This window comes from Jaculus jaculus, chromosome 12 (genome assembly GCF_020740685.1).
Source record: "Jaculus jaculus isolate mJacJac1 chromosome 12, mJacJac1.mat.Y.cur, whole genome shotgun sequence".
NCBI classification, from domain to species: domain Eukaryota; kingdom Metazoa; phylum Chordata; class Mammalia; order Rodentia; family Dipodidae; genus Jaculus; species Jaculus jaculus.
The window spans coordinates 26,921,987-26,948,613 of record NC_059113.1 but is presented as its reverse complement, the minus strand read 5'-3'; the positions used below and the strand labels follow the sequence as shown (position 1 = coordinate 26,948,613).

Genomic DNA, 26,627 nt, shown 5'->3' with positions numbered 1-26,627 from the left:
TTTATTATAGCTTAGATATTTAAGAAGGATAGCTTTAAACAAAGCAAATGAAGGAAGAGGGAAGGAAATAAAGAAGGAAAGGAAGGGAAGAAGAAAGGAAGGAGGGAAAAAGTCATAGAACTTGTCCAAGGAGACAAGATGGGATTTGAGAAGCCCTGAATTTAAGAGAGGGAAGAAAGGAGAGAGTACAGCAACCTCTTGCCCATGAGAAGGCAAGAGCAGGATAAAACCCAGAATATAGAAATCTCTTGGCCATGTGCCCCCATCCTTCATATCTCTCCTTTAATTTTTTAAAATATATTTTATTTATGTATTTATTTGTAGAGACAAAGAGAGATGGATATGTCAGGGCCTACAGCCACTGCTAATGAAACTCCAGACGCATGTGCCCCCTTATGCATCTGGCTTACGTGGGTCCTGGGTAATTGAACTGGGGTTCTTTGGCTTTACAGGCTAATGCCTTAACCACTAAGCAATCTCTCCAGCCCCATATCTTTCTACTGTATATCTTCCTCCAACAAACTCATTAGTCCATCACTTGTAAACTCATCTTCACTCAAGTTCCCATGACACAGAATGCAGTCTTACAAGAACACCATACAAACTGCCTCCAGCCGAGCTCCTGACAAGAACCTCCTTTCTCTTAGACACCTCACAACCAAGTCTCTATAATCCATACTTCCTTCTGAATTTTGGCCTTTGAAACTCTCACGAGAATGGTCATTAAGTTCTGCTTGCAACATTGTAATGCTTCTCTAGTTCAAAGTTCCAAATCCTTCCATATTCCTACTGCAAACCACTCCCAAAAGACTCAAAACTACATGGTCAGGCTTATCACAGCAACAGCCCCTTCTCAGTATGAATTTCCTGTAGAAAGTTACTTCCTCATTTCTTAGGACAAAAGCTACTTATGGGAGGAAAAGATTTATTTTGGCTTGCAGTTTCTAAAGGAAGTTTCTTTCTGGGAAAAGCATGACAAGAGCAGATAGCTGGGCATCACATCTCCATAGAAACAAGGAGGAAATGGGCTTAATTGTTGACCTGTATTATTCCAAATCTTGCCCCAAGTGATAAACCACATCCAGCAAGGTTCCAACTCCCAAAGACCCCACAGCTTTCCCAAACTGCTACCAGCTGGGGACCAGGTATTCAAAACAGATATAGTGGAGAACATTTTGCACTCAAAGCATCACTGATGTCAGACCTAGAAATTTGTGCTTTCAATTCACTCCTATGCAAATATGATACTTGGAATGACTGGAATGAATGACATATACTAAATAGGAAAAAATGAAAAAATATAAGAACTATAATATAAAAAACATGCCATTAATCTTTATTTAGCGTACCTCCATCCACAGAATACAAACCGGTTGTATTTATCCTTGCCACAGTTACCAAACCTATCTGTTTGCCCTTGTATTTCTTCATAGCAAGCAAATGGAGCATTTCTTGCACCTGTCAAAAAATATATTTAGGTTTAAAACCCAATTCTTATCTTCTGCTGTACTTACACATATTCCCTTTACCTCTTTCTCCATTATTATTTAATTAAACAGTTTTCCTAATAAGATTGTAAAGGAAGAGAAAGAAATAAATAAGAGCCAATGTTCCTGATTATTAATCCTTTTACTTAATTTTTATTCATCTCTACCACATAAAAGGCAATACAGGAGAGAAACAATAAAGAGGCGTTGTTTATGTATGAATCATCACCATGAACCCAGCTACTACAAGAACTCATTGAGGAATAACTGGATCATGGGATCTCTGAACTGGTTAGTGGATTCATAATTTGATGGCATTAGTAACAGATGTTGGAAAGTAAGTTACATGTCACAGGTGGGTATTGTCTTTAAAGGGCATGTCTTGTGACAGGCCCTTTCCTCTATGTGTGTAATTATTGGCAACTACAAGGTTATCAGATATCCTGTGCCTAGCACTTTTGCTATGATGTTCTGCCTACCTGTAAGTCTAAAGCAATGGAGTCACATGACCATGTACTGAAATATCTGAAATCATGAGTCAAAATATCTTCCGTAACCTAGTCAGAAACCTATGGCTTGGAAGGTCATAAGCCATAGGAGGGAAGCCATGACTATTGTTTGTCTAAATGGATATGTTATACCTATCAAATTACCTTCTAAATAAATATTTATGTCTATGGCCATAGATTGGTGCTGCTCTCACTTTTGATCAGAGAAAACTGTTTTTGCCGATGGTGGATTAACTACTAAGGAGAATTAAGACATTGCAATGCAGAGAAGAAATGACGGTTAAGTTCTATCACACCCACCAAGGCTCAGGTAATATCATGGAAGAGGGAGTGAAAAGAATATAACAGCCAGAGGATGTGGATGTGTGCTTTGAAATATTATATTCTAAACATAAAAGGCTGTTTTATTCATGTTATCATAGCAGTTGTCATTACCAACACAAGATCTGCACAATATTGAGCCCATCAATATGCTGTCATGACCCATAAAGGAGGGGGGAAAGCATCAAAATAGAAGAGTTCCTTTTTATAAAAGAAAAGGAGAAAGGCTTCAGTGGAAAGGTAATGGGAGAGAGGTACAAAAGAACATAATGGGGAGGGGATTATGAAAATTGTCAATAAAACAGTTTTTATAATACTAAGAATATTTAACTCAGTGATCCTACCTATAGTAGCTTAACTATTACCTTCTGCTAACCTGTATAGTTGTCAACAAAGGTAACTCAGTGAATTCACTACAATATAAACACAGTCCCTTTTACCACAATGTGTAGCAGTAGAGAGTAAAAGCAAGAAGAGCACAGAGTGCGGTATTCCAAAACCTGATTTCAAACACATACAAATCGACACCGAAGCTCTCTTCAACTCAAGAAACGTGAAAGGAGAGCAACAGTGAGCAATGGAGGAGCAGACCAAGAGGTAGAAGAACACATGGAACAGCAAGAGAACTAGAGCAGCTGTGGCTCCCTCCCCTCCCCACCACCTGACCCCAGCTCCAGCGAACAGAGCAGCAAACCCAGGACATGGCCACGCCAACTTGAGCTGACAGCAGGACCCAAGCAGGAGCAGAATCCGGCAGCAACATCAGTGGCCCCAGCAGCAGCAGATCCAGTAGGGGCAACAGTGGCAGACCCAGCAGCAGCATCTTCAGAGGCAGCAGTGGCAGATCCAGCAGCAGCAGCTTCAGTGGAAGCAGCAGCTGTGGACCCAGCTGCAGCAGCTTCAGCAGCAGCGGCAAAAGACCCAGCAGCGGCAGCTTTAGCAACAGCAGTTCCAGCAGTGGAGGTGCTGATCTGCAGGGCCACAGTTGCCAGGCTCAGTTTGCCCCACAGGAAAAGCCAGTGCCCAGCTCCAGAAATCAGAACAGCAGCCCGATGACCCAGGCAGCAACTTGACTGAGTCCAAAATCATCCAAGGTAACTGGGATTGCACCAGGGAAGGGTCTCACTTGGTCACAAGCTGACTTGGATCCCTCAACAGACCAGAAATCTTAATCTCTATGTTGATACAGGATCTGGTTGTTATAATAACTACTCTGGCATACATACTTGGGGCTGTTTTTGATTGAATGGGTACAGTGTTTAACTTTTAGAATCTACCTGTATTTTATTCTACTCAGCCTACTTGAATACTCCCATAGCAGGGAAACTCAACCCCTAGAAGCACCTTTGTAGATACTCTGAGAGTCTTAAGAGCCACACCTAACACCTTAAGCTCCTACCCTGAAAATATATAACATCAAATCAATTAAGACACCTAAGAATACCCAGCTAGCTATTAAATCCAAGCATTAACTTAATCCAAGATGCAAAAATATATACATTATAACACAAGAAACACTAAAAAGCAAGACGATATAAATCCACCTAAAAGTATTAATGCATCAGAAATGACCTCCAGTGAGAACAAGTTAGAGGAAATGCCTGAGAAAGATTTCAAAAGCATGATTATAAATATGTTCAAAGAAATCAGAGAACAAATCAAAGGAGTCAAAGAGGAACTTAAAGAGGAAATCAAAGGAATCAAAGAAGATGCAGGACACCAATTTCATGAAATAAAGAAGGCAATACAAGACATAAATAAGGAAATAGAAATAATACAGAAAAACCAGTCAGAATTACTAGCAATGAAGAACACAGTTAATGAAATAAAAGACTCTGTAGAAAATCTCACCAGTAGAATCGATGAAGGAGAGGACAGAATGTCAAAACTAGAAGACCAGGTGGCAGATCTAATACAGAACAACAAAGAAAAGACAAACTTATAGAAAAGTATGAGTGGGAATTTCAAGATATTCGGGACAGTATGATAATATCAAATATTAGAATTCAGGGCATAGTAGAAGGAGAAGAATTCCATTCAAAGGCATAGTACGTGTCTTCAACAAAATCATAGAAGAAAATTTCCCCCAAATTGGGAAAGAGGTGCCAATGCAGATACAGGAAGCCTTTAGAACCCCAGCCAGACAAAACCTGGAAAGAACCTCTCCTCGCCATATTATAATCAAACTTCCAAACACAAAACAAAGAAAAAATATTGAAAGCAGGTAGAGAAAAAAATCAAGTTACCTGCAAAGGCAAGCACATCAGGATTACAACCAATTATTCAACACAAACTTTAAAAGCCATAAGTGCTTGGAGTGATATATTCTAAGTTCTGAAAGATAACAATTGTCAACCAAGGTACTTCATCCTGCAAAGCTATCCAATCAAATACATGGAGAAATAAGGACATTCCATGACAAAAGCAGGATAAAGGAATATTTGAAGACAAAACCAGCTCTACAGAAAATACTTGATAGAATCCTCCATGCTGAAGAAAAGGAAAAGCACACATATAAGGAACCTAGAAAAAACAAGCAATACTCAAATACTAGTTAACAAAAGAGAGCACAGGTAGAACCAGAAACACACAGACAAAAAAAATGGCAAACATAAATACACACCTTTCAATAATATCTCTTAATATCAACGGCCTCAATGCCCCAATGAAAAGACATAGATTTGCATACTGGGTTAAAAAGCAGGATCCTACAATTTGTTGTCTCCAAAAAACTCACCTTTCTACAAAGGATAGACATTATCTTAGGGTGAAAGGTTGGAAAACTGTGTTTCAAGCAAATGGGCCTAGAAAACAAGCAGGGGTTGCTATCCTAATATCTGACACATTATACTTCAGTACAACATTAGTCAAGAAAGATAAGAAAGGTCACTTTATATTGATTAAGGGCACACTCCAACAGGAGGACATTACAATCCTAAACATATATGCACCTAACATGAGGGCTCCCAAATTCATCAAACAAACACGATTAGAACTAAGGTCACAGATTAAACCAAACACAGTGGTGGTGGGTGACTTCAACACTCCACTCTCATCAACTGATAGGTCAACAAGGGAAATAATAAACAGAGAGGCATCTGGACTAAATGAGGTCATAGAAGGAATGGACCTAATAGATATATACAGGACATTTCATCCAAAGGCTGCAGAATACACATTCTTTTCAGAAGCACATGGAACATTCTCTAAAATAGACCAAATAATAGGACACAAAGCAAATCTTAACAAATTCAGGAAAATTGAAATAATTCCTTGCATTCTATCTCACCACAATGGAATTAAACTACAAATCAGTAGCAAGAAAGGCTAGAGAGCATACACAAAATCATGGAAACTAAACAATACACTACTAAATGATGAATGGGTCAATGAAGAAATCAAGAAGGAAATCAAAAAATTCATAGAGTCAAATGATCATGAGAACACAACATATCAAAATCTCTGGGACACAATGAAGGCAGTTCTAAGAGGTAAATTTATAGCCTTAAGTGCCTATATAAAGAAATTAGAAAGGTCACAGGTAAATGACCTAATGCTTCACCTTAAAGCCTTGGAAAAAGAAGAACAAGGCAAACCACAAATCAGTAGATGGGAAGAAATAATAAAGATTAGGGCAGAAATTAATGAAACAGAAACAAAATGAACAATCCAAAGAATTAATGAAACAAAGAGTTGGTTCTTTGAAAGGATAAACAAGATTGATAAACCCTTCGCAAATCTGACCAAAAGAAAGAGAGAAGAGATACAAATTAATAAAATCAGAGATGAACAAGGTAACATCACAACAGATTCCAGAGAAATTCAAAAAATCAAAGGGACATACTATAAAAGCATATACTCCACAAAGTATGAAAATCTGGAATAAATGGATGATTTCCTTGATTTATATGACCTAACTAAATTAAATCAAGATGAGATTAATCACTTAAATAGACCTATATTGAGCATGGAGATCCAAACAGTTATCAATAATCTCCCAACTAAAAAAAAGCCCAGGCCCAAATGGATTCACTGCTGAATTTTATCAAACCTTTAAGGAAGAGCTAACACCATTGCTTCTTAAGGGTTTCCAGGAAAAGAAGGAATTCTACCAAACTCCTTCTATGAGGCCACCATCACCCTGATACCAAAACCAGGCAAAGATAGAACAAAAAAAGAAAATTACAGACCAATCTCCCTTATGAACATAGATGCAAAAATTCTCAACAAAATATGGGCAAACAGAATACAAGAGTTTATCAAAAACATCATTCACCATGACCAGGTAGGCTTTATCCCAGAGATGCAGGGATGGTTCAACATACGCAAATCTATAAATGTAATACATTATATAAATGGGTTGAAGGACAAAAATCACTTGATCATCTCATTAGATGCAGAGAAAGTGTTTGACAATATCCAACATCCCTTCATGATAAAAGATTACAGAGACTGGGAATAGAAGGAACATATCTCAATATAATAAAAGCTATTTGTGACAAACCTACAGCCAACATATTACTAAATGGGGAAAACCTGGAAGCTTTTCCACTAAAATCAGGAACAAGACAAGGGTGTCCACTGTCCCCACTTTTATTTAATATAGTTTTGGAAGGCTTAGCCATAGCAATAAGGCAAGAGACACACATAAAAGGGATACAAATTGAAAAGGAAGAGATCAAGTTATCATTATTTGCAGATGACATGATTCTATATATAAAGGACCCTAAAGACTCTACTAGCAAACTGTTAGAGCTGATAAAAACAGACAGCCATGTAGCAGGATACAAAATAAATACACAGAAATCAGTAGCCTTCATATATGCTAACAACAAACACACAGAGGATGAAATCACAGAATCACTCCCATCACAACTGCATCAAAAATAACATAAAATAAAATAAAGTATCTTGGAATAAACCTAACCAAGGAAGTAAAGGATCTCTACAATGAGAACTTTAAAACACTCAAGCGAGAAATTGCAAAGGCACTAGAAAGTGGAGAAACATGCCTTGTTCCTGGATTGGAAGAATCAGTATTGTGAAAATGGCAATATTACCAAAAGCAATCTACACATTTTATGCAATCCCTATCAAAATTCCAAAGCCATTCTTCGTGGAAATAGAAAAAAAAGCAATCCAAAAATATCTAAAATAATACTGAGAAACAAAAATAAGGCTGGTGTATCACCATACCTGATTTTAACCTATACTACAGAGCCATAGTAACAAAAACAGCATGGTACTGGCACAAAAACAGACATGTAGATCAGTGGAACAGAATAGAGGACCCAGATGTAAGTCCAGATAGCTATAGCCACCTGGTATTAGATAAAAATGCCAAAAATGCTCATTGGAGAAAAGACAGTCTCTTCAGCAAATGGTGTTGGGAAAACTGGATATATATCTGTAGAAGGATGAAAATAGATTCTTCTCTCTCTCCATGCACAAGAATTAAGTCCAAATGGATTAAAGACCTTAACATCAGACCTGAAACTCTGAAGCTGCTAGAGTTAAAAGTAGAGAAAAACCTTCAACATATTGGTCTTGGCAAGACGTTCTGAATACAACCCCAATTGCTCAGGCAATAAAACCACAGATTAATCACTGGGACCTCATGAAATTACAAAGATTTTGCACTGCAAAGGGCACAGTGAAAACAGCAAAGAGGAAACCTACAGAATGGGAAAAAATCTTCACCAGCTATATATCTGATAGAGGATTAATATCTAGGATATTCAAAGAACTCAAAACGTTAAATAATAAGTAAACAAAACAAGCCAATCAAAAAATGGGCTATGGAGCTAAATAGAGCATTCTCAAAGGAAGAAATACGAATGGCATATAAGCATCTAAAAAAATGTTCTATGTCACTAGCCATCAGGGAAATGCAGATTAAAACTACATTGAGATTCCATCTCACTCCTGTCAGATTGGCCACCATCATGAAAACAAATGATCATACATGTTGGCGGGGATGTGGAAAAAGAGGAATCCTTCTACACTGCTGGTGGGAATGTAATATGCTTCAGCCATTGTGGAAAACAGTGTGGAGGTTCCTAAAACAGCTAAAGATTGATCTACCATATGACCCAGCTATAGCACTCCTAGGCATATATCCTAAGTACTCATCTCATTTCCTGAGAAATACGTGCTCAACCATGTTTATTGCTGCTCAATTTATAATAGCTGGTAAATGGAACCAGCATAGATGTCCCTCAACTGATGAGTGGATAATGAAGATGTGGCACATTTATACAATGGAGTTCTACTCAATGGTAATGAAAAATGAAGTTATGAAATTTGCAGAAAAATGGATGGATCTGGAAAGGATTATACAAAGTGAGGTAACCCAGGCCCAGAAAGCCAAGCGCCACATGTTCTCCCTCATATGTGGATCCTAGCTACAGATGATTGGGCTTCTGCGTGAGAAGGAAAATACTTAGTAGAAGAGGCCAGTAAGTTAAAAAGGAGATATAAAGGGAAGAGAAAGGAAGGGAGGAGGGTACTTAATAGGTTGGTATTGTATATATGTAAGTACAATGATTGAAATGGGCGGTAATATGATGGAGAAAGAAATTTCAAAGGGGAATGTTGTGGGGGAGGGAGAGTATTACCATGTGATATTTTTTATAATCATGGAAAATGTTAATAAAAATTGTGAAAAGAAATAAAAATTAAATAAATTTAAAAAATAAATTACAAAATAATACAAAAAAAGAAACAGAACAAGGTCTTATCTATTTTAATTGAAACTATACTGAGTAACTTTCCCCAAAAAATGAAAAATAATTGAAAAATTCAGAATCTATGAAGTACATGGAAACTAACCACTATTTAAAATATATTGTGTTAAGAAATAAAGCAAAGGGGTAGAGAGATGGCCACGTGGTTAAAGGCGTTTGCCTGCATAACTTAATGATGGGGGCGCCATTCCCTAGTACCCACGTAAAGCCACATTCACAAAGTTGCACATACATCTGGAGTTTGTTTGCAGTGGCTAGAGGTTCGGGCATACACATTCTCTCTTTATTTGTCTCTCTTCTCTCTTTCTCTACATGCAATATATAACTAAAAATGAAATGTTTTTAAAAAGAAATAAACCAAAGATTAAAACCTGAATTTTTCTGTTAATAAATATTAATACTAATAAATATTAATAATAATATAAATACTTTGGGATACACCAAATACAATATTAAGGGGGCTATTTATAGCAAATAATGCATATATTAAAAAGAAGAAAGTCCTCAAATAAACAATCACTTCATGTAAAAAAAAATCTAAAAGGCAAGAACAAAACAAACCCAATAATAGAATCAAAATAAATTACTTTGTTAATTTAAAACACATAGAAAATCAACAAAACAAAGAGCTAAATAGCTTTGATAATAATCGAAAATCATTGCTTGGCCATCCAAGAGACAAAGAGAACATTCACATACATAAAAACAGAGATGAAAGGGGAAACATGCATCTGACACATACTACAGAAATTCAAAGAAACATTAGAGATTATTATGAAGAGCCGCTATATGGAAATTATTCTAAAATGTACAAATTTCTACATACATGTACCTTACCAAGACTGAATCATGAAATACAAACAAAAACAGGGTATGGTGGCACATACTTGTAGCCTCAGGTACTCCAGAGACGTGAGCAAGATCTCAAGCTCAAGGCTAAGTGTGTTTATGGTTCTAATACCAAAGATGTATATATTCATGAAGTAGCTAAAGATCAGGAATCTACAGCTCAGGGCAACAAGGAACAACAGGGCCACAACAGCACTACTCCCTACTTGCCATGGCTACAGAGCTTTCAGGGTATACAATGTGGCCACAGTGCCAGGATCAAAACACTAGCAGGGACAGAGAGGTTGCAGAGGTGGGGTCTGTAGTATGGGTGTAGGAGAGGAACCATGGTTTCAGGGACAGAGGTTAGTATGGGAGGGGTGACTTCTCCAGTCCAGAAATAGTACAATCAAGACTAACTAATCAAGACTGGATAGGAATGAATGAACACTCTGAATTTCCCTTTCCAGAAAGTTATGGGAGAGGGGGAATGGCTGCTGGTAACCACACAGACAAAGGGTTTCAGTGTCTTCTACAGAGCAGTGGAAGTCCTACTGGCACAAATGTGCACTTTTTAAAATATGAGTACTGGAGATTTGAACTCAGGCCATCAGGCTTTCTAAGCAAGTGCCTTTAACTGATGAGCCCTCAACTTTGCATTTTTATGGCTATTTATTATCATAAATCATCAGGGACACAGGAATAATCAAAATAAAATATTATCTCACAGTTGTTTGAATTACTATCAAAAATACAAATTAATAAATGCAAGAAAACATAGAGAATGGGATCTCTTTCCATTTCATTGTGAAAACAAAAGTTATTGTAGAATCTGTGGAAAACAGTAAGGGAGCTTCCTATAAAAGTAAAAATAGACCTATCTTATAACTCAGAATCTCACTTTAATATATTCAGTGGAAATAAAAGCATTTTCTCAAAAAAAAAATGTATGTTCCCATGTCTGTGATTACATGATTTACAATATCCAAGATTTAGGAACAATTTTAATGCTTACCATTGGGTTAATGAATAAATGATGTGTTATACATGATTCATAAAAGGAAGATAGATAAGTAGGGAAGTAGGCAGATAGATGTATGGATGGATGGATGAGTAAATGGATGTGATACATAGATGGACAGATAGAAGGTTGATAGATAGACTGAGCCTTAGTAAAGACAAAGCTATTTTTGATAATCTGGTAGGTATTTGCTGGGAGAAACAAGCCAGATATGGAGAGGAAAATACTATATCATATCACTTATATAAGGAGCCTAAATGTGTCAGATTTATAGAAGCAGAAAATGCAATGGTGGGAAGGAGAAAATAAGAAGTAAGAAATTTCAAAGTTTCAGTGACATAAAATGAGTAAGTTCAGAAAATGTAAAGTACAATAATAACAGCAATACTAAATAACATTATACTACAAACTTCAAGCATGCTAGAAGGGTATATCATAAGGCTTCTTTTCCACTTTCTAGTGTCTTCTGCAATTTCTTGCTTGAGTGTTTTAAAATTCTCATTGTAGAGATTCTTTACTTCCTTGGTTAGGTTTATTCCAAGGTACTTTATTTTTTTTGATGCAATTGTGAATGGGAGTGATTCTCTGATTTCATCCTCTGTGTGTTTGTTGTTAGCATATATGAAGGCTACTGATTTCTGTGTATTTATTTTGTATCCTGCTACATTGCTGTAGGTTTTGATCAGCTCTAACAGTTTGCTAGTAGAGTTTTTAGGGTCCTTTATGTATAGAATCATGTCATCTACAAATAGTAACTTGATCTCTTCCTTTCCAATTTGTATCCCTTTTATGTGTGTCTCTTGCCTTATTGCTATGGCTAAGACTTCCAGAACTATATTAAATAAAAGTGGGAACAGTGGACACCCTTGTCTTGTTCCTGATTTTAGTGGAAAAGCTTCCAGTTTTTTCCCGTTTAGTAATATGTTGGCTGTAGGCTTGTCATAAATAGCTTTTATTATATTGAGATATGTTCCTTCTATTCCCAGTCTCTGTAGGACTTTTATCATGAAGGGATGTTGGATTTTGTTAAATGCCTTCTCTGCGTCCAATGAGATGATCAAGTGATTTTTGTCCTTCAACCCATTTATATAATGTATTACATTTATAGATTTGCGTATATTGAACCATCCCTGCATCTCTGGGATAAAGCCTACTTGGTCACGGTGGATGATCTTTTTGATATACTCTTGTATTCTGTTTGCCCATATTTTGTTGAGAATTTTTGCATCTATGTTCATAAGGGAGATTGGTCTGTAATTTTCTTTTTTTGTTCTATCTTTGCCTGGTTTTGGTATCAGGGTGATGGTGGCCTCATAGAAGGAGTTTGGTAGAATTCCTTCTTTTCCTGGAAACCCTTAAGAAGCAATGGTGTTAGCTCTTCCTTAAAGGTTTGATAAAATTCAGCAGTGAATCCATTTGGGCCTGGGCTTTTTTTTAGTTGGGAGATTATTGATAACTGTTTGGATCTCCATGCTCAATATAGGTCTATTTAAGTGATTAATCTCATCTTGATTTAATTTAGTTAGGTCATATAAATCAAGGAAATCATCCATTTATTCCAGATTTTCATACTTTGTGGAGTATATGCTTTTATAGTATGTCCCTATGATTTTTTGAATTTCTCTGGAATCTGTTGTGATGTTACCTTGTTCATCTCTGATTTTATTAATTTGTATCTCTTCTCTCTTTCTTTTGGTCAGATTTGCGAAGGGTTTATCAATCTTGTTTATCCTTTCAAAGAACCAACTCTTTGTTTCATTAATTCTTTGGATTGTTCATTTTGTTTCTGTTTCATTAATTTCTGCCCTAATCTTTATTATTTCTTCCCATCTACTGATTTGTGGTTTGCCTTGTTCTTCTTTTTCCAAGGCTTTAAGGTGAAGCATTAGGTCATTTACCTGTGACCTTTCTAATTTCTTTATATAGGCACTTAAGGCTATAAATTTACCTCTTAGAACTGCCTTCATTGTGTCCCAGAGATTTTGATATGTTGTGTTCTCATGATCATTTGACTCTATGAATTTTTTGATTTCCTTCTTGATTTCTTCATTGACCCATTCATCATTTAGTAGTGTATTGTTTAGTTTCCATGATTTTGTGTATGCTCTCTAGCCTTTCTTGCTACTGATTTGTAGTTTAATTCCATTGTGGTGAGATAGAATGCAAGGAATTATTTCAATTTTCCTGAATTTGTTAAGATTTGCTTTGTGTCCTATTATATGGTCTATTTTAGAGAAAGTTCCATGTGCTTCTGAAAAGAATGTATATTCTGCAGCCTTTGGATGAAATGTCCTGTATATATCTATTAGGTCCATTCCTTCTATGACCTCATTTAGTCCAGATGCCACTCTGTTTATTTTTTCCCAGGATGATCTGTCAATTGATGAGAGTGGGGTGTTAAAGTCACCCACTACCACTGTGTTTGGTGTTATCTGTGACCTTAGTTCTGATAGTGTTTGTTTGATGAATTTGGGCGCCCCCATGTTAGGTGCATATATGTTCAGGATTGTAATGTCCTCCTGTTGGAGTGTGCCCTTAATCAATATAAAGTGACCTTCCTTATCTTTCTTGACTAACGTTGGACTGAAGTCTACCTTGTCAGATATTAGGATAGCAACCCCTGCTTTTTTTCTAGGCCCATTTGCTTGAAACACCATCTTCCAACCTTTCACCCTAAGATAATGTCTATCCTTTGTAGAAAGGCGAGTTTCTTGGATACAACAAATTGTAGGATCCTGCTTTTTATCATAAGGCTTCTTATTAGACGAAGAAAATAGTATCTATGGGAAGTGGACAGATATTTTAATTATTTTAATAATAGTGAATATCTCAGAATATGTACATTATCAAAATATCAAGATATACACAGAAACCAATTTTATTTATCAATTATACATCAGTAAAGTTAGAAAACTTATGTAGCTATTAAACAAAAATTAAGATATATGCTTTCTATTGTTCTGATAATTAAAATAAAAATACTGAAGGCTATTTCTTTATATGTAAGAAAACCATTACCTTTTCCAAAATGGCGCTCACAGCGTTCATCCAGATCATGACAATATCCCTCGTAACAAATGTACTTATTTTTGCACACATTTCCACTGTGTATATATACATCAGGTGGACAGCTTCCTGAGCTTCCATTACAGACCTCAGGGACATCACAGTCTTGATTTCTCGAGGGCCTACACTCACGACCTTGTAATGAAAACTAACAAAAATATATGCTTTCACATATAACAATGTTATATTATCAATATTTTGAAAACATGTAGATTATTTGTACTTTTGATTCACTATTGTTTATTCATATCTTAATAGAAATTATATTGTTATTGATTTAAAAATAAGTGGAATGTTTCAGTGAAAACAGGAGATAAGACAGACATAAGGGATGACACAAAAAAACTTTCAGCACAGAAGGGAGGAAAGATTACTTTTAGCTTTAGAAATTATTCCTTTGAAGTAAAAAATATTTAGTTAAGTCAATTTTCAAACAAAAAGATATACCTACTCAATTTCCAAGTATCATATGCTTATAAATTCTATGAAGAATGAAACAAATGACTGAGAATGAATGAAGGGAAACAGAAAGGTGATCACAGAAGCACTGCAGCCAGGACAGTTTCTGAGGAAGGACCCCAAATGTCCACTTTATCCTGCATTAAAATAATTAGCTAATCACATGTAGAATTCTGAAAATGTATCAAAGAAGCATCTATTTCATGCTTCTTAATTATTTCCATTAAGCACAGTGTAGTTTGAACAGACAGTCCACAGTATATTCAGTGTTTTATTACACTTTGTAATTCAGATCTGCAGCCACCTGGCTGAACAAAGTGTCACTGGGAATCTAAGGTGTGGTGATGGATTTGAAATTCCAATCTAAAGATATGCAAAGTGCCTGGAGTTCCTGAAGTGTGCTATGGGATTTGGCTTGTGGCTTTTCTCCCTGTGTTTGCTCCTGTGAGAGCAGGCCAACTTCTGCCTTTATGGAACTTCCCCTGGATCTGTAAGCATCAATAAATATCCCCTCCTACACAACTGTGCCTGGTCTGGAAGTTCATCTCAGTGAATTGAAAGCTGTCTACTACAGACACTAAAAAGATTATATAGGTAACTATGTAACATAATATGAGAATCTAGAAAAAAATATCAATTGTGTCAATTGAGGAGTGTGAATGAGACAATATGAATGGCAGGTAGTTCAAAAAAGGTATTCTCATATGAAAAACTCATTAGAGCTATGTTATAAGAACTGACAAGGAAAAGATGAAATAGCAGTCAGCATGTAATCTTTCAATAAAATGAGCTCTCAATAGCAATCCTTCATTAAATTTAAAAATAAAATCTCTATATGATAGAGAGCAGAGTTGTGAAGGGGAAAGTAAAGGAAGGGAGGGAACTATCATGGTTTATTGTCTATAAGTATATAAGTGGTCAATGAAAAATAAAAATTAAAAAATAAAATAAAATCTTCACATGGACCATCTAGAAAACATTAGCCTGGTACTGCAGTCCTGGAATTCTAGCTACTTGGGAAGATCACAACCCCAAAGCCTTCGAGAACTACAGCATAAGCTCAAGGCCAGACTGGATCACAATGATGATGGGATATGAAGATGGCTCAGTCAATAAAGTGATTACGGGGAAAGCATAAAGACCTAAGTTTGGGTACCAAGACCCATGTAAATATCAGGTATGACAGGGCATGCCTGTAATCTCAGCAATGGAGAGGCAGAAACAGGTAGTTCCCTGGAGCTTGCTGGGTAACTAGTCAAACTGAGCTCCACATACAGTGAGAAACCTTATCTCAAAATACATGTGCACCTATCAACATAAAAACACATATACATGCACCCAAACCACACAAAAAAGATGGGGGAGAACAATGGCCTCATGGGAATGAAAATATTTTTACTAGACAGCAACTCTAACACCTAAGAAAAGTTCACAAAATAAGTTAGTTCTGAATTTATTAAAATTTTTCTTTAAGAAAAAATTTGTTCTACCGTAAATCTGTAGTTCTCAGTGCTACACATCTCATATGATTCATTATACACTTACAAAATGTTAATAAAATTAAATCTTACTTGACACTCTTCACAACACAATGACTCCTGGTCCGGATTGTCACTGATACAACTATTTCCTCGCTTCAGCATGCAAGTTTGAGGGTCACAGCAGTTATTAGTTCCACATTCCTGCAAGGATGATGGCCACAATGACAACTAGGTTGGAGCAGCATTTGCTAAGCTTATTTTTTTTTAATTTTAAGGAAGGGTATGAATGTTAGTGGTATGTATTTATCTTAGCAATGTAAACACTCTCAAGAGTAATATAGGACTTTTACTTTAGGTCATAATAGAGTACAGGGTTATCCTATTTTTGTATCTAACTAGAAGCCTGGGAAAAAAACAAAAAAGACATGAAGTAGCTTTTTTCCAGAAATTGGATAATAGGCAGAACATAACTACAATCCAAACAAGAAGACAAGAAAATGCCGGGTGTGGTGGCGCACGCCTTTAATTCCAGCACTCAGGAGGCAGAGGTAGGAGGATATCTGTGAGTTCGAGGCCACTCTGAGACTCTATAGTGAATTCCAGGTCAGCCTGGGCTAGAGTGAAACCTTACCTCGAAAAACCAAAAAAAAAAAAAAAAAAAAAAAAAAAAGAGAGAGAGAGAGAGAGAAGAAAAATGCAGCCAGCACCTTGGAAGACATTTCCCAAACCAACCATGTCACACAAGGTTACTTAAAGAGACAATATGGGTGTTTCAAGTTGTTGAGTGAGATTATTGTTGAACAGTACTCTAAAATTATACATACAGCAGTCAACACTGCATGGGTTTAAAAGTTATTAGACCCTTCAAAGAAACTTGGGTGGACTTGAAGGAACAGAACTAAAGAGACTCATAAGAAGCCATGCTTGGTGGCATATGCCTTTAATCCCAGTGCATGGGAGGCAGAGGTAGGAGGATCATCATGAATTCAAGGGCTCCCTGAGACTACACAGTGAACTCCAGGTCAGCCTGGCCTAGAGTGAAAACCTACCTTGAAAGAACAAAAACAAAAACAACAACAACAAAAAAAAGATACTCTAAAGAAAAATAAAGAATTAAAGAGTGAAAAAGAAACAAATTGAATTGGAGTATCCATGGTGATTCTAGGACCACTCTGAGCAGTCAAATGTGTGTATAATTCAAGTTCAAACATCTGGGCTGGAGAGATGGCTTAGTGGTTAAGCACTTGCCTGTGAAGCCTAAGGACCCCGGTTCAAGGCTCAATTCCCCAGGACCCATGTTAGCCAGATGCACAAGGGTACGCACACATCTGGAGTTCGTCTGCAGTGGCTGGAGGCCCTGGAGCGCCCATTCTCTCTATCTGCCTCTTTCTCTGTCTATCACTCTCAAATAAATAAATAAAAATAATAACCAAAAAATTAAAAATAAATAAAAAATAAAAAAGTATGTATGTCAACATAATAATGGCTGTACTTGACAAACCTACAGCTAAGTGGTAAAAATATGGAGAGCATTTCCTACAAAATCTAGGATGAGAAAGGGGTTCCAACTCTCTCCATTCTTCTTCAATATGGTAACTAAAGTCTTAGCTAGAGTCATAAGGGAATGAAATATAAAAAATATAAGCCGAAAAGGAAGAAATCAAATTAACCCAATTTGCAGATGCCACTTATAGTTAAAAGACCCTAAGCACTCCACGAGAAAATTCTTAGACCACCTAAAGTCTTTTATATAGAAGGATACCAAATCAACATACAACAATTAACTTTTCTATATACCAAAAACAAACTAACCAAGAAAGAAATCATGTGAAAAGCCCTATTATCATAATTTCAAAGAAAACTAAATATCTAGGAATAAACCTAACAAAGGAGGTGAAAGACATCTACACTTAAAAGTTTAAGATACAGGCTGGAGGGCTGGCTTAGTGGTTAAGGCACTTGCCGGTGAAACCTAAGGACCCAGGTTCAATTCTCTAGAACCTACATAAGCCAGATGCACATGGTGTCACATGCATCTGTAGCTCATTTGCAGTGGCTAGAGGCCCCGGTGGTCCCATTCTCTCTCTCTCTTTCCCTCTTTCTCTAATAAATAAGTAAAAATAAGATATTATTTTTTTAAACTTTAAGATACTAGAAAAATAAATTGAAAAAGACACTAGAAGATAGAAATACCCTGTATGCTCATGAGTTGGCAGAATTAATAATGTGGAAATGATTGCCAGAAGTGATTTATAGATTCAATGCAATTCTGATAATAATCCCAAAGACATTTTTCACAGAACTATAGAAAACAGTCTTAAAATTCAACTATTAGAAATAACAATACTGGAAGTATCATGATACACAACAATTATACTATAGAGCCATAATAACAAAAGATGGCAGAAAAACAGACATATGGAACAACAGAATATAGCATCAGACTCATTTTTTAAAAGTCCATACAGTTCTGCCAGCTCTTGGGAGGTAGGGGTAGGAGAACCCCCATGAGTTCAAGAGGATCCTGAGACTACACAGTGAGTCCCAAGACAGCATGGACTAGAGTGAGACCCCACCTCAAAAAACAAACAACAACAAAAAACATACAATATACCAGGGCAGCTGTCTGAGAGGGGATGAACCAGAAGATGGCAGAGAAAATGGAGGAAAACCAAGATCCATAAATAAGATATGCAACCTCTACTACATCTGCCAGGGCCCAGGAGAAATTGCAGAGAAAGCAGCAAGATGAACACTACTCTTATGGCTAGCCTGACACCCACCTCCAGGGTGATGGTGACAGACACAGTGACCAATCAAAACCTATCAAAACAGAAACGCAGAGGCTACAAAGAACTCAACACTAAATCAGCCTGTCAACAGGCCTGACGTGGCTAGAGAACAATGTGGAAGTGAGGAGGAACAGGAAGATTCTAAGAGCCATAGAGTGGATAGGAATCCCCTGAGTCACAGTATGCCCACTACCCCACAGGGACTGACTGAGGTCTTCATGACCCTACAGTGAATGCCATAACCCCACTGAGGAGAGTCTCAGGGAAATGGGAGCAGGGGTGATGGCATATTAAAGAATATCCTGTTATGATTGATGTGTGTGTGTGTATAATAAAATTTATTTCAAAAGAACTTGGGTAGAAGAGATGCCTTCGCAGTTAAGGTGCTTGTTTATGAAGCCGAAGGACCCAGGTTTGATTCTTTAGTGCCCATGTAAGCCAAAAGCACAAGGTGGCTGTGGCAGTTTGAATCATGTCCCCCAATGCATTAAGGAGTTTATTAAAAGTTGGAATTTTAATCTCTAGCCACACTGGAGGTGTCACTGGGCTGATCCTGGGGTCCATCCCTAAGGTGTTTATTACTTGTGGTGGATTTGGAATTCCAGTCTAAAGATATTCAAAGTGTTTGAGCTTTGCATAACATTCCTGAACTGTGTTTGCTTGTGCTGGTGGTGGTTGCTATTTTCTCTCTGCCTGGACTTGTGAAAGTGGTAGGCTTCTTCTGCCATTATGGAACTTCCCCTCTCTATATAAGCTTCAATAAATCCCTTCTTCTCAGAACTTGTGCCTGATTTGGAAGTCAGCAGAGGAACCTAAGGCTGTCTACTACAATGGCACATGTGTCTGGAGTTTGCCATGGCTACAGTGCTCTCTCATTCTCTCCCTCTCTCTCTCTCAAATAAATCAATAAGAACTTAACAGTTTAACTTGACTAGGTTAGTATACTTGATGATGATTCCCTTATTATACACATCTGCACATTTCAATTTTATTTTGAACATTTCACATTAAATCAAACTTAATGATAAACATTACAGAGCATTACTACAATATGCACAAATAACTTTTAATAAAGAAACAAAAGAATACACAATCTTCAACAAAGTTAAGTGCCATTTTACTATGTAAAGAAAAATAAAACCCTGATGCTATAAAGTATATGTTCAGAGATAAAAGTATAGGTATAAAAAAAACATTTAAACATCAACATTACCTACAAGTAGATCATATTCCTTGCAATGGAATTCAAACATTAGTACTCTACATCTATAAAATGGCAGAATCCAGTTAAAATCAGAACCATCTCTGGCTTATGACACAGCATACTTCATAAGGGAAAAATATAGCATTGTCACCCACTATCTTCATTTCACTTGTATTTTATGGAAAACTTAAAACCTTTTGATTGGTATTTTAAAACAATTGGGACTTTACATATGACACTTGACAAAAAAGTTTTCTCTAAATTTTGAAGACATAGGGACATATAATATAAATGACATAGATAAGAATTTTTTTCTCTGCCAAGATGTAAACTAAATTGTTGTTTGACTCAAAATTCACATTAGTAAGATTTGTAAACCTCTTATATTTAAAATATATTGACTTATTGTATTCTTTAATCTTTTCAAATGTGCATCAATACAGAATCAAAACACTGTAAGTAAAAATATAATAAATACCCAACAACAGGGGAAAAACACACACACACAAACACACAGTTAGAGCCACCTAATTTTTGACAAAGCAGTCAAAAACCCACAATAGAAAAAGCCTCTTTAACATATGGTGCCCAGAAAACTGCATTTCCATCTATGAATGAAGCTAGATCCGTAAGTCTCACCCTTCACACAAAAAATCAGATCAAAGTGCATCAAAGATTTTAATTAGAGCCTTGAAAACTTTGAAACACTTTTAGATATATGCAAAATTCCCTAAGACAAATCCAAGAGCACATGAAATAATCACAATAATTGACAAATGAAGCCAGGTGTGGTGGCACATGCCTTTAATCTCAATATTCGGAGGCAGAGGTAGTAGGTTCACCATGAGTTCAAGGCCAATATGAGAGTACATGATGAATTCCAGGTCAGTCTGAGCTAGAGCAAGACCCTATGTCAAAAACCCACCAAAAAAATAATAATAATAATTATTGATAAATAGGATTACATAAAATTTAAAAGCTTCTCTCCAACAGACAAACTAATCACCAAAGCAAAGAGAGCTTATGGAATGTGAAAGAAAATTCTTTTCCAACTACATATAAGACAAGGGATTAATATCAAGGATATATTTAAAAACACCAAATATTAAATCACCAATCACTTAATAGGTTAATGAGCAGAATAGACAGTTCTATAAAAAATTACAATGGCCAATATTATCTTACTCCAGTCAGAATGACCATTATCAAGAAAACAAATGAGGGCTTGTGACATAACATAGTAAAGTGCTTGTCACACAAGCCTAAGGACCTGAGTTCAGATTCGTATGACCCACATAGGAGTTGGTCATGGTGGCACATGCCTCTAATGCCAGCACTAGAGAAGAAGTAGAAGGCTCCCCAGAGCCTACTTGCTTGATAGTCGACCTGAACTGATGAGTTCCTGGTTCAGAGAAAGACTCTGACTCAGGGCTGGAGAGATGGCTCAGCAGTTAAGGCACTTGCTTACAATGCCTAGCAACCCTGGTTTGATTCCCCAGTACCCACATAAAGTCATATGCACAAAGTGGTACATGCATCTGGAGTTAGCTTTCAGTGGCAAGAGTCCCTGGTGTGCCCATTCTCTTTCTCTTTTTCTCTCTCTTTCTCTCTATGTTATGAAATAAATAAATAAATAAATATTTTTAAAAAGAAAGACTCTGCCTCAAAAATAAAATGAAGAGTGATTGAAAAGAAACCTGATATTGACTTCTATGCACGTGCACACTCATGGCCACATGTCTACATACACACATGTACCACAAACAAATACATATACAGCAGGTATATATTGTACATTGAACATATTCCCCTTCAACTTCCCTGCTGTGGTGTTGAGTGTGAAATGTCTCCCCATACTTCATGTGTATATGATTAAGTCTCATACTTGATCCCCAGACGGTCAAGGTCTGGGGAATTGAAGTCTTACTGCAGGAGGTGTGTCACCAGCAGTGGACCTGGAGGTTTATTGTCCATCTCAGCTTGCCAGAGTTAATTCATTCTTGATGCTTCTTCCCTGCTGCTGATATGTGGTGATGTAAGCCAGGTTCCTGCTTGCACCATGCTTTCCCTGCCATAAAGAAACTTCCCCTTGAAACTATAACTACGAGCTGTATACTATAAACTATAAACCCTTTCTTTCATAAACTGCTTCTGATTGGGTGTTTGTCATGGCACCGAGGTGGTAATTGCAACACCTAACCTTCCCACTTTCACCCCCTCCCTCCCTTCTGTCTCCAGTCCCCTTTGTTTCTCCAGACCATTTTGTTTCTCAGAAATACATATGAAAGAAAGCATATATTATTTGTCTTCATGAAACTATCTCATTTCAGTTAATGTGATTATCTCCAGTTGCATATATTTTTCCACAAGTGACATAATTTTTTAGGCAGAAATAGCAAGATCCCTCAAGAAATCACAAAAGCAATTGCATTTACAATAGATACAAAAAATACATAGTGTCGGGTGTGGCGGCACATGCCTTTAATCCCAGCACTCAGGAGGCAGAGGTAAGAGGATTGCTATAAATTTGAGGCCAGCCTGAGACTACATAGTGAATTCCAAGTTGGCCTGGGCTAGAGTGAGATCTTACCTCAAAAAAGTAGTAATTAATTTAATCAAGGAAGTAAGTGATCTCTACGATAAAACTTTCCAAACACTGGAACAAGAAGGGAAAGAGAACACAAAATGGAAAAGCATCCCATTTTTTTAAGTTGAAAAACATCTGTAAAATGTTCACATTAAAGGTGATCTACACAATGCCATTCCTATTGAATTATCAATGATGTTTTTAGATAAGTAGGAAGAACAGTATAAAAGTGTGTATATAACCACAAAAGATCAAAATAATCAAACCTAAGCAAACAAAATGAAGGTGAAGGGCATTGCACTTTCATGAGGACTAAATGTAACAATCGTAGAACCAAGATTCCATGATATTGACACAGAACCATATATGGAGGGAAATTGAGCAAAATAGACCCTCTAGAAGTAAATTTACATATTTATAGTCAGCTGAGTAGATGAATGAATGGAAAGAAACAAATTGTGGTATATTAATGCAATGAAATGTTATTCAGTCAAAAGTAAGAACTAAGCCAGACGTGGTGGTGCATGCCTTTAATCCCAGCACTCTGGAGGCAGAGGTAGGAGGATCACTGTGAGTTCGAGGCCACCCTGAGACTACAGAGTGAATTCCAGGTCAGCATGGGCTAGGGTGAGACCCTACCTCAAAAAACTAAAAAAAAAAAAAAAAAAAGTAAGAACTACTGTGGTATAAAAGAAACTATGTGAATGAGTCTCAAAATGCTATATTGAAAGCTAGAAGCCAGATATAAAAGAATGTATGCTCTATTATTCTATATAAATGATCTACACTAGTGAAAACTGATAGAACTATAAGATGCCTTGGAATAAGAAAAGGTGGGGTACTACAAAACACCTTGGAGGATAATTAAAAGAGTCTGTATCTAAACTGTGCTCATAAACTTGTCAGACTCATCATTCTGCAAATCTCAAATTGGTGCATTCAATTTTATGTAAATTACTTCCTAGTAAACTTATTTAAAAAGAAATTAATAAGAGCAAAGAGAGGGATAATTTCCTGTTTGAAATGGTAAGACATAATGACTAAAATAATGTGATATGTATATAAGAAATTCAAACCCACATATGTAAAATACCCTAATATCATTCCTCTCTTGTAGTCAAGGTTATTTGTGATAGCTATAATATCACTACCAATACTGGATTACCTACAATCCCTGCCAAGTGAATGATCCAAATTAACTATGTTCAGTCTGCAATATTAACACAGATTCCCTGACCATACTATTGACACCACTATAAAGCAATATCTTAAAAGATGTGTTGGACTGTTGAAAGATTAATCTTCAATATACATTCTGAAAATACACCAAAGCTAAGCAAGGGTGTATAGATATATTCTGAAATTAATTGCAAATCCTTGATGTAGACTCCTTCGTGCCCATCATCAATAAATTTGTCAACTCTTCACACTCTTCAACCTGTAAAACCTAAATGTTTTCTTGTGTGCTCTTGCCTCGTTGAGTTACTGTTAGTGTTTTTCATATTACTTAGTCACATTTAAGAAATACATCATTTATTTTAAAAAATTAGCTACAACAATACACTAATTTGCTTTTTCGTCAGTTCTCCTGGATCTCGGACTTACAGCTGGAGTACCACAGTCGCACACTTCATTGCCCTCCACAATTTTATTTCCGCAGAATGACCCTGGACTGACTTGCATCTGTGGTTTGTTCTGCAGACATTTGGCCCCCATATTTGACACGAAGCTTTCAAAGGCACTCTGACTGCAATCACTGAAAGTCTTGATGCCAGTGAATTGCCTAGAGATGAATTTTAGTGTTAATGACAGTACTCTTCTAAAAATGGAATTTTATACTAAATAAATTTCCTTCAGAGTATTGTTTGATAGACAGTAATAAATACTCCTAGTAAGTGTTTGTGACTACGTTTGAAGAGGTTATATGATTTTACTTACCTGAACATGTGGTAATTTTTTTAAATTAATGATAGGAGAATATGGTGACAAATAGGCAAATAAAAGAAAACATATATATATATATATATATATATATATATATATATATATATGGGCATTGATTCAAATAAAAATTTACGTCTAATTATCAACAAACTTTATCAAACCAATTATGTTCTGCTTGTTCAGGAACTTCCTCAAAGACTTCAGAGAAACTGAGATCAAAATACTTTTCTAATTAGGTCCATATAATACTCATAAAGGTGACCTCAAAGACTTTATCCAATAGCAGTAATCATCTTACTATGTAGGGAAAATGTGAAAAGCAAATAGGAAACTGACATGTATGGAGCAAAGTTCATGTTGTCATCATCATAGTGTAGAAATTAAAGTTCAAAAAGATATAAAGCCCAAACTCAGATAGTTTCTAATTCAAAGATAATTACTCACAGCTTTTACTATGTCCAATAGATGAAGTATGTGGAAATGTACTGACATATGCACATGTTTAGAATGATTTACTAAAGGTAAATAACATATCCACTGCTTCTCATGCTCCTGCTTCATGGCTGAGAACATTGAAAATCTCTCCAAGTGCTCAGTGGTATCAAAACTAGTAATATATTGGTAAAGACTCTCATGTCATCCTCAGTAAAATTTAAAAGAATCAAAAAGAAGATGAATAAATGGAGGAGAATCAACAAAAACAAAAGAACTCAATGATCAGTAAAATAAACTCAGTGAAGTCAATCAAGCACAGGAATGAATTTCAAGAAACAAACGAATAAATGAAATCAGAATTCAACAAAGATGTGGAGATGTTGAAGTAAAGCATAATGAAAAACCAAAATTAAAAACTCCTTTTAAAAATTCCAAAGAAAGCCTCACCAACAGAATAGAACATGGGTAATGGACTATCAGAACTCAAGGAGAAGACAAAGGGGAAAGACCAGCACTCCAAAAGCAATGACAAGTTCAAAACCTATATAAACAAAATATGAGAGAAATGTGAGACATCTTAAAAAAAAAAAAAACAAATATTTGGATCATGGGCATATAAGAATGGGAAGAAATACAGGTCGAGCCAGGCATGGTGGTACATGCCTTTAATCCCAGCACTTGGGAGGCAGAGCTAGGAGGATTGCTGTGAGTTCGAGGCCACCCTGAGAATACAGAGTTAATTCCAGGTCAGCCTGAGCTAGAGTGAGAACCTACCTTTAAAATCCCCCCAAAAAAGAAAAGAAGTATAGGTCAGGTTATAAAGAAAATCTTTAACAAAAGAAACCCTAGCTTTAAAAAGAGGCCCATTGAAATACAAGAAGAGCAAACAGACAGGACTGGAGAAATAATTCCCCACATCATATTATAGTTAAAACACAACACTGAAAACAAATAGAGTTCTGAAAACTGTAAATATAAAACTAAACAATTCAAAATTGCCTCTAATAGTTCAGTGACATTTTTAAAAGGCAAAAAGGACTTGCAACAGAATATTTCAAATTCTAAAAGTCCATGGCTTACAAGCCAAACTACTATATACAAAAAATTATCCTTCATAATATAAGGTAATTAAAAAACTTTCCATGATAAAAGTCAGCTTTATGATTATATGAGCACTAAGCCAATCCTACAAAGAATACTACATAGAGTAGTCCAAACTAAAGAGACAAACAAACACACTCAAGAGGCTATAGTAGGGAAAAATCAATGATCAAAACTAGAATATATGCCAGGGACCAGGGAATTCTGCTCATGGTTTGAAGACATCCTACTTTGTCCTATGGACCGCAACACCAAAAACCAAAAGTTACAAATTTAATAGGTCATTTTGTATCAAAAGGTTAATTATGAAGCACCTAGAATTTTTCAATTATAAGAATACATTCTGTACTTTGGCCTAGACAGTGTTGATTTTTTCAATTGTGGGGTTTGATTATCCCCCCCACAACATACCCCAGCCCTATAACTTGGTTCTGTTGTACCCAAGTCTTAAGTTTCTAAATAAAGAGAAAAAAATCTCCATTAAACAAACTAGAGCACATATGAAAACATATGAAGATCAAGAAAACACCAAACACATTGTATATATGTAAGTAGAAGAATAGATTAATGGGGGTGAAAAGGTCCAAAGTGAGGTAAGGGGAAGAGATTGAGTAAAGGAAAGGTGGAGGGAGGGCTAATCAAAATC

At 36.3% G+C, this 26,627-nt stretch overlaps 1 protein-coding gene across 1 annotated transcript in view; it reads right to left on the bottom strand.

The window, feature by feature from the left end:
* The window catches only part of LOC101600783 (disintegrin and metalloproteinase domain-containing protein 32), a 117,432-nt gene that overhangs the window by 38,125 nt on the left and 52,680 nt on the right, over nt 1–26,627 (bottom strand). The window contains exons 12-15 of the mRNA XM_045130575.1: nt 24,107–24,284; nt 16,009–16,119; nt 13,931–14,126; nt 1,350–1,458 (exon numbers count right to left, since the gene is read on the bottom strand). Coding sequence (XP_044986510.1) covers nt 1,350–1,458; nt 13,931–14,126; nt 16,009–16,119; nt 24,107–24,284 — 594 coding nt within the window. The remainder of the gene's footprint in view (nt 1–1,349; nt 1,459–13,930; nt 14,127–16,008; nt 16,120–24,106; nt 24,285–26,627) is intronic.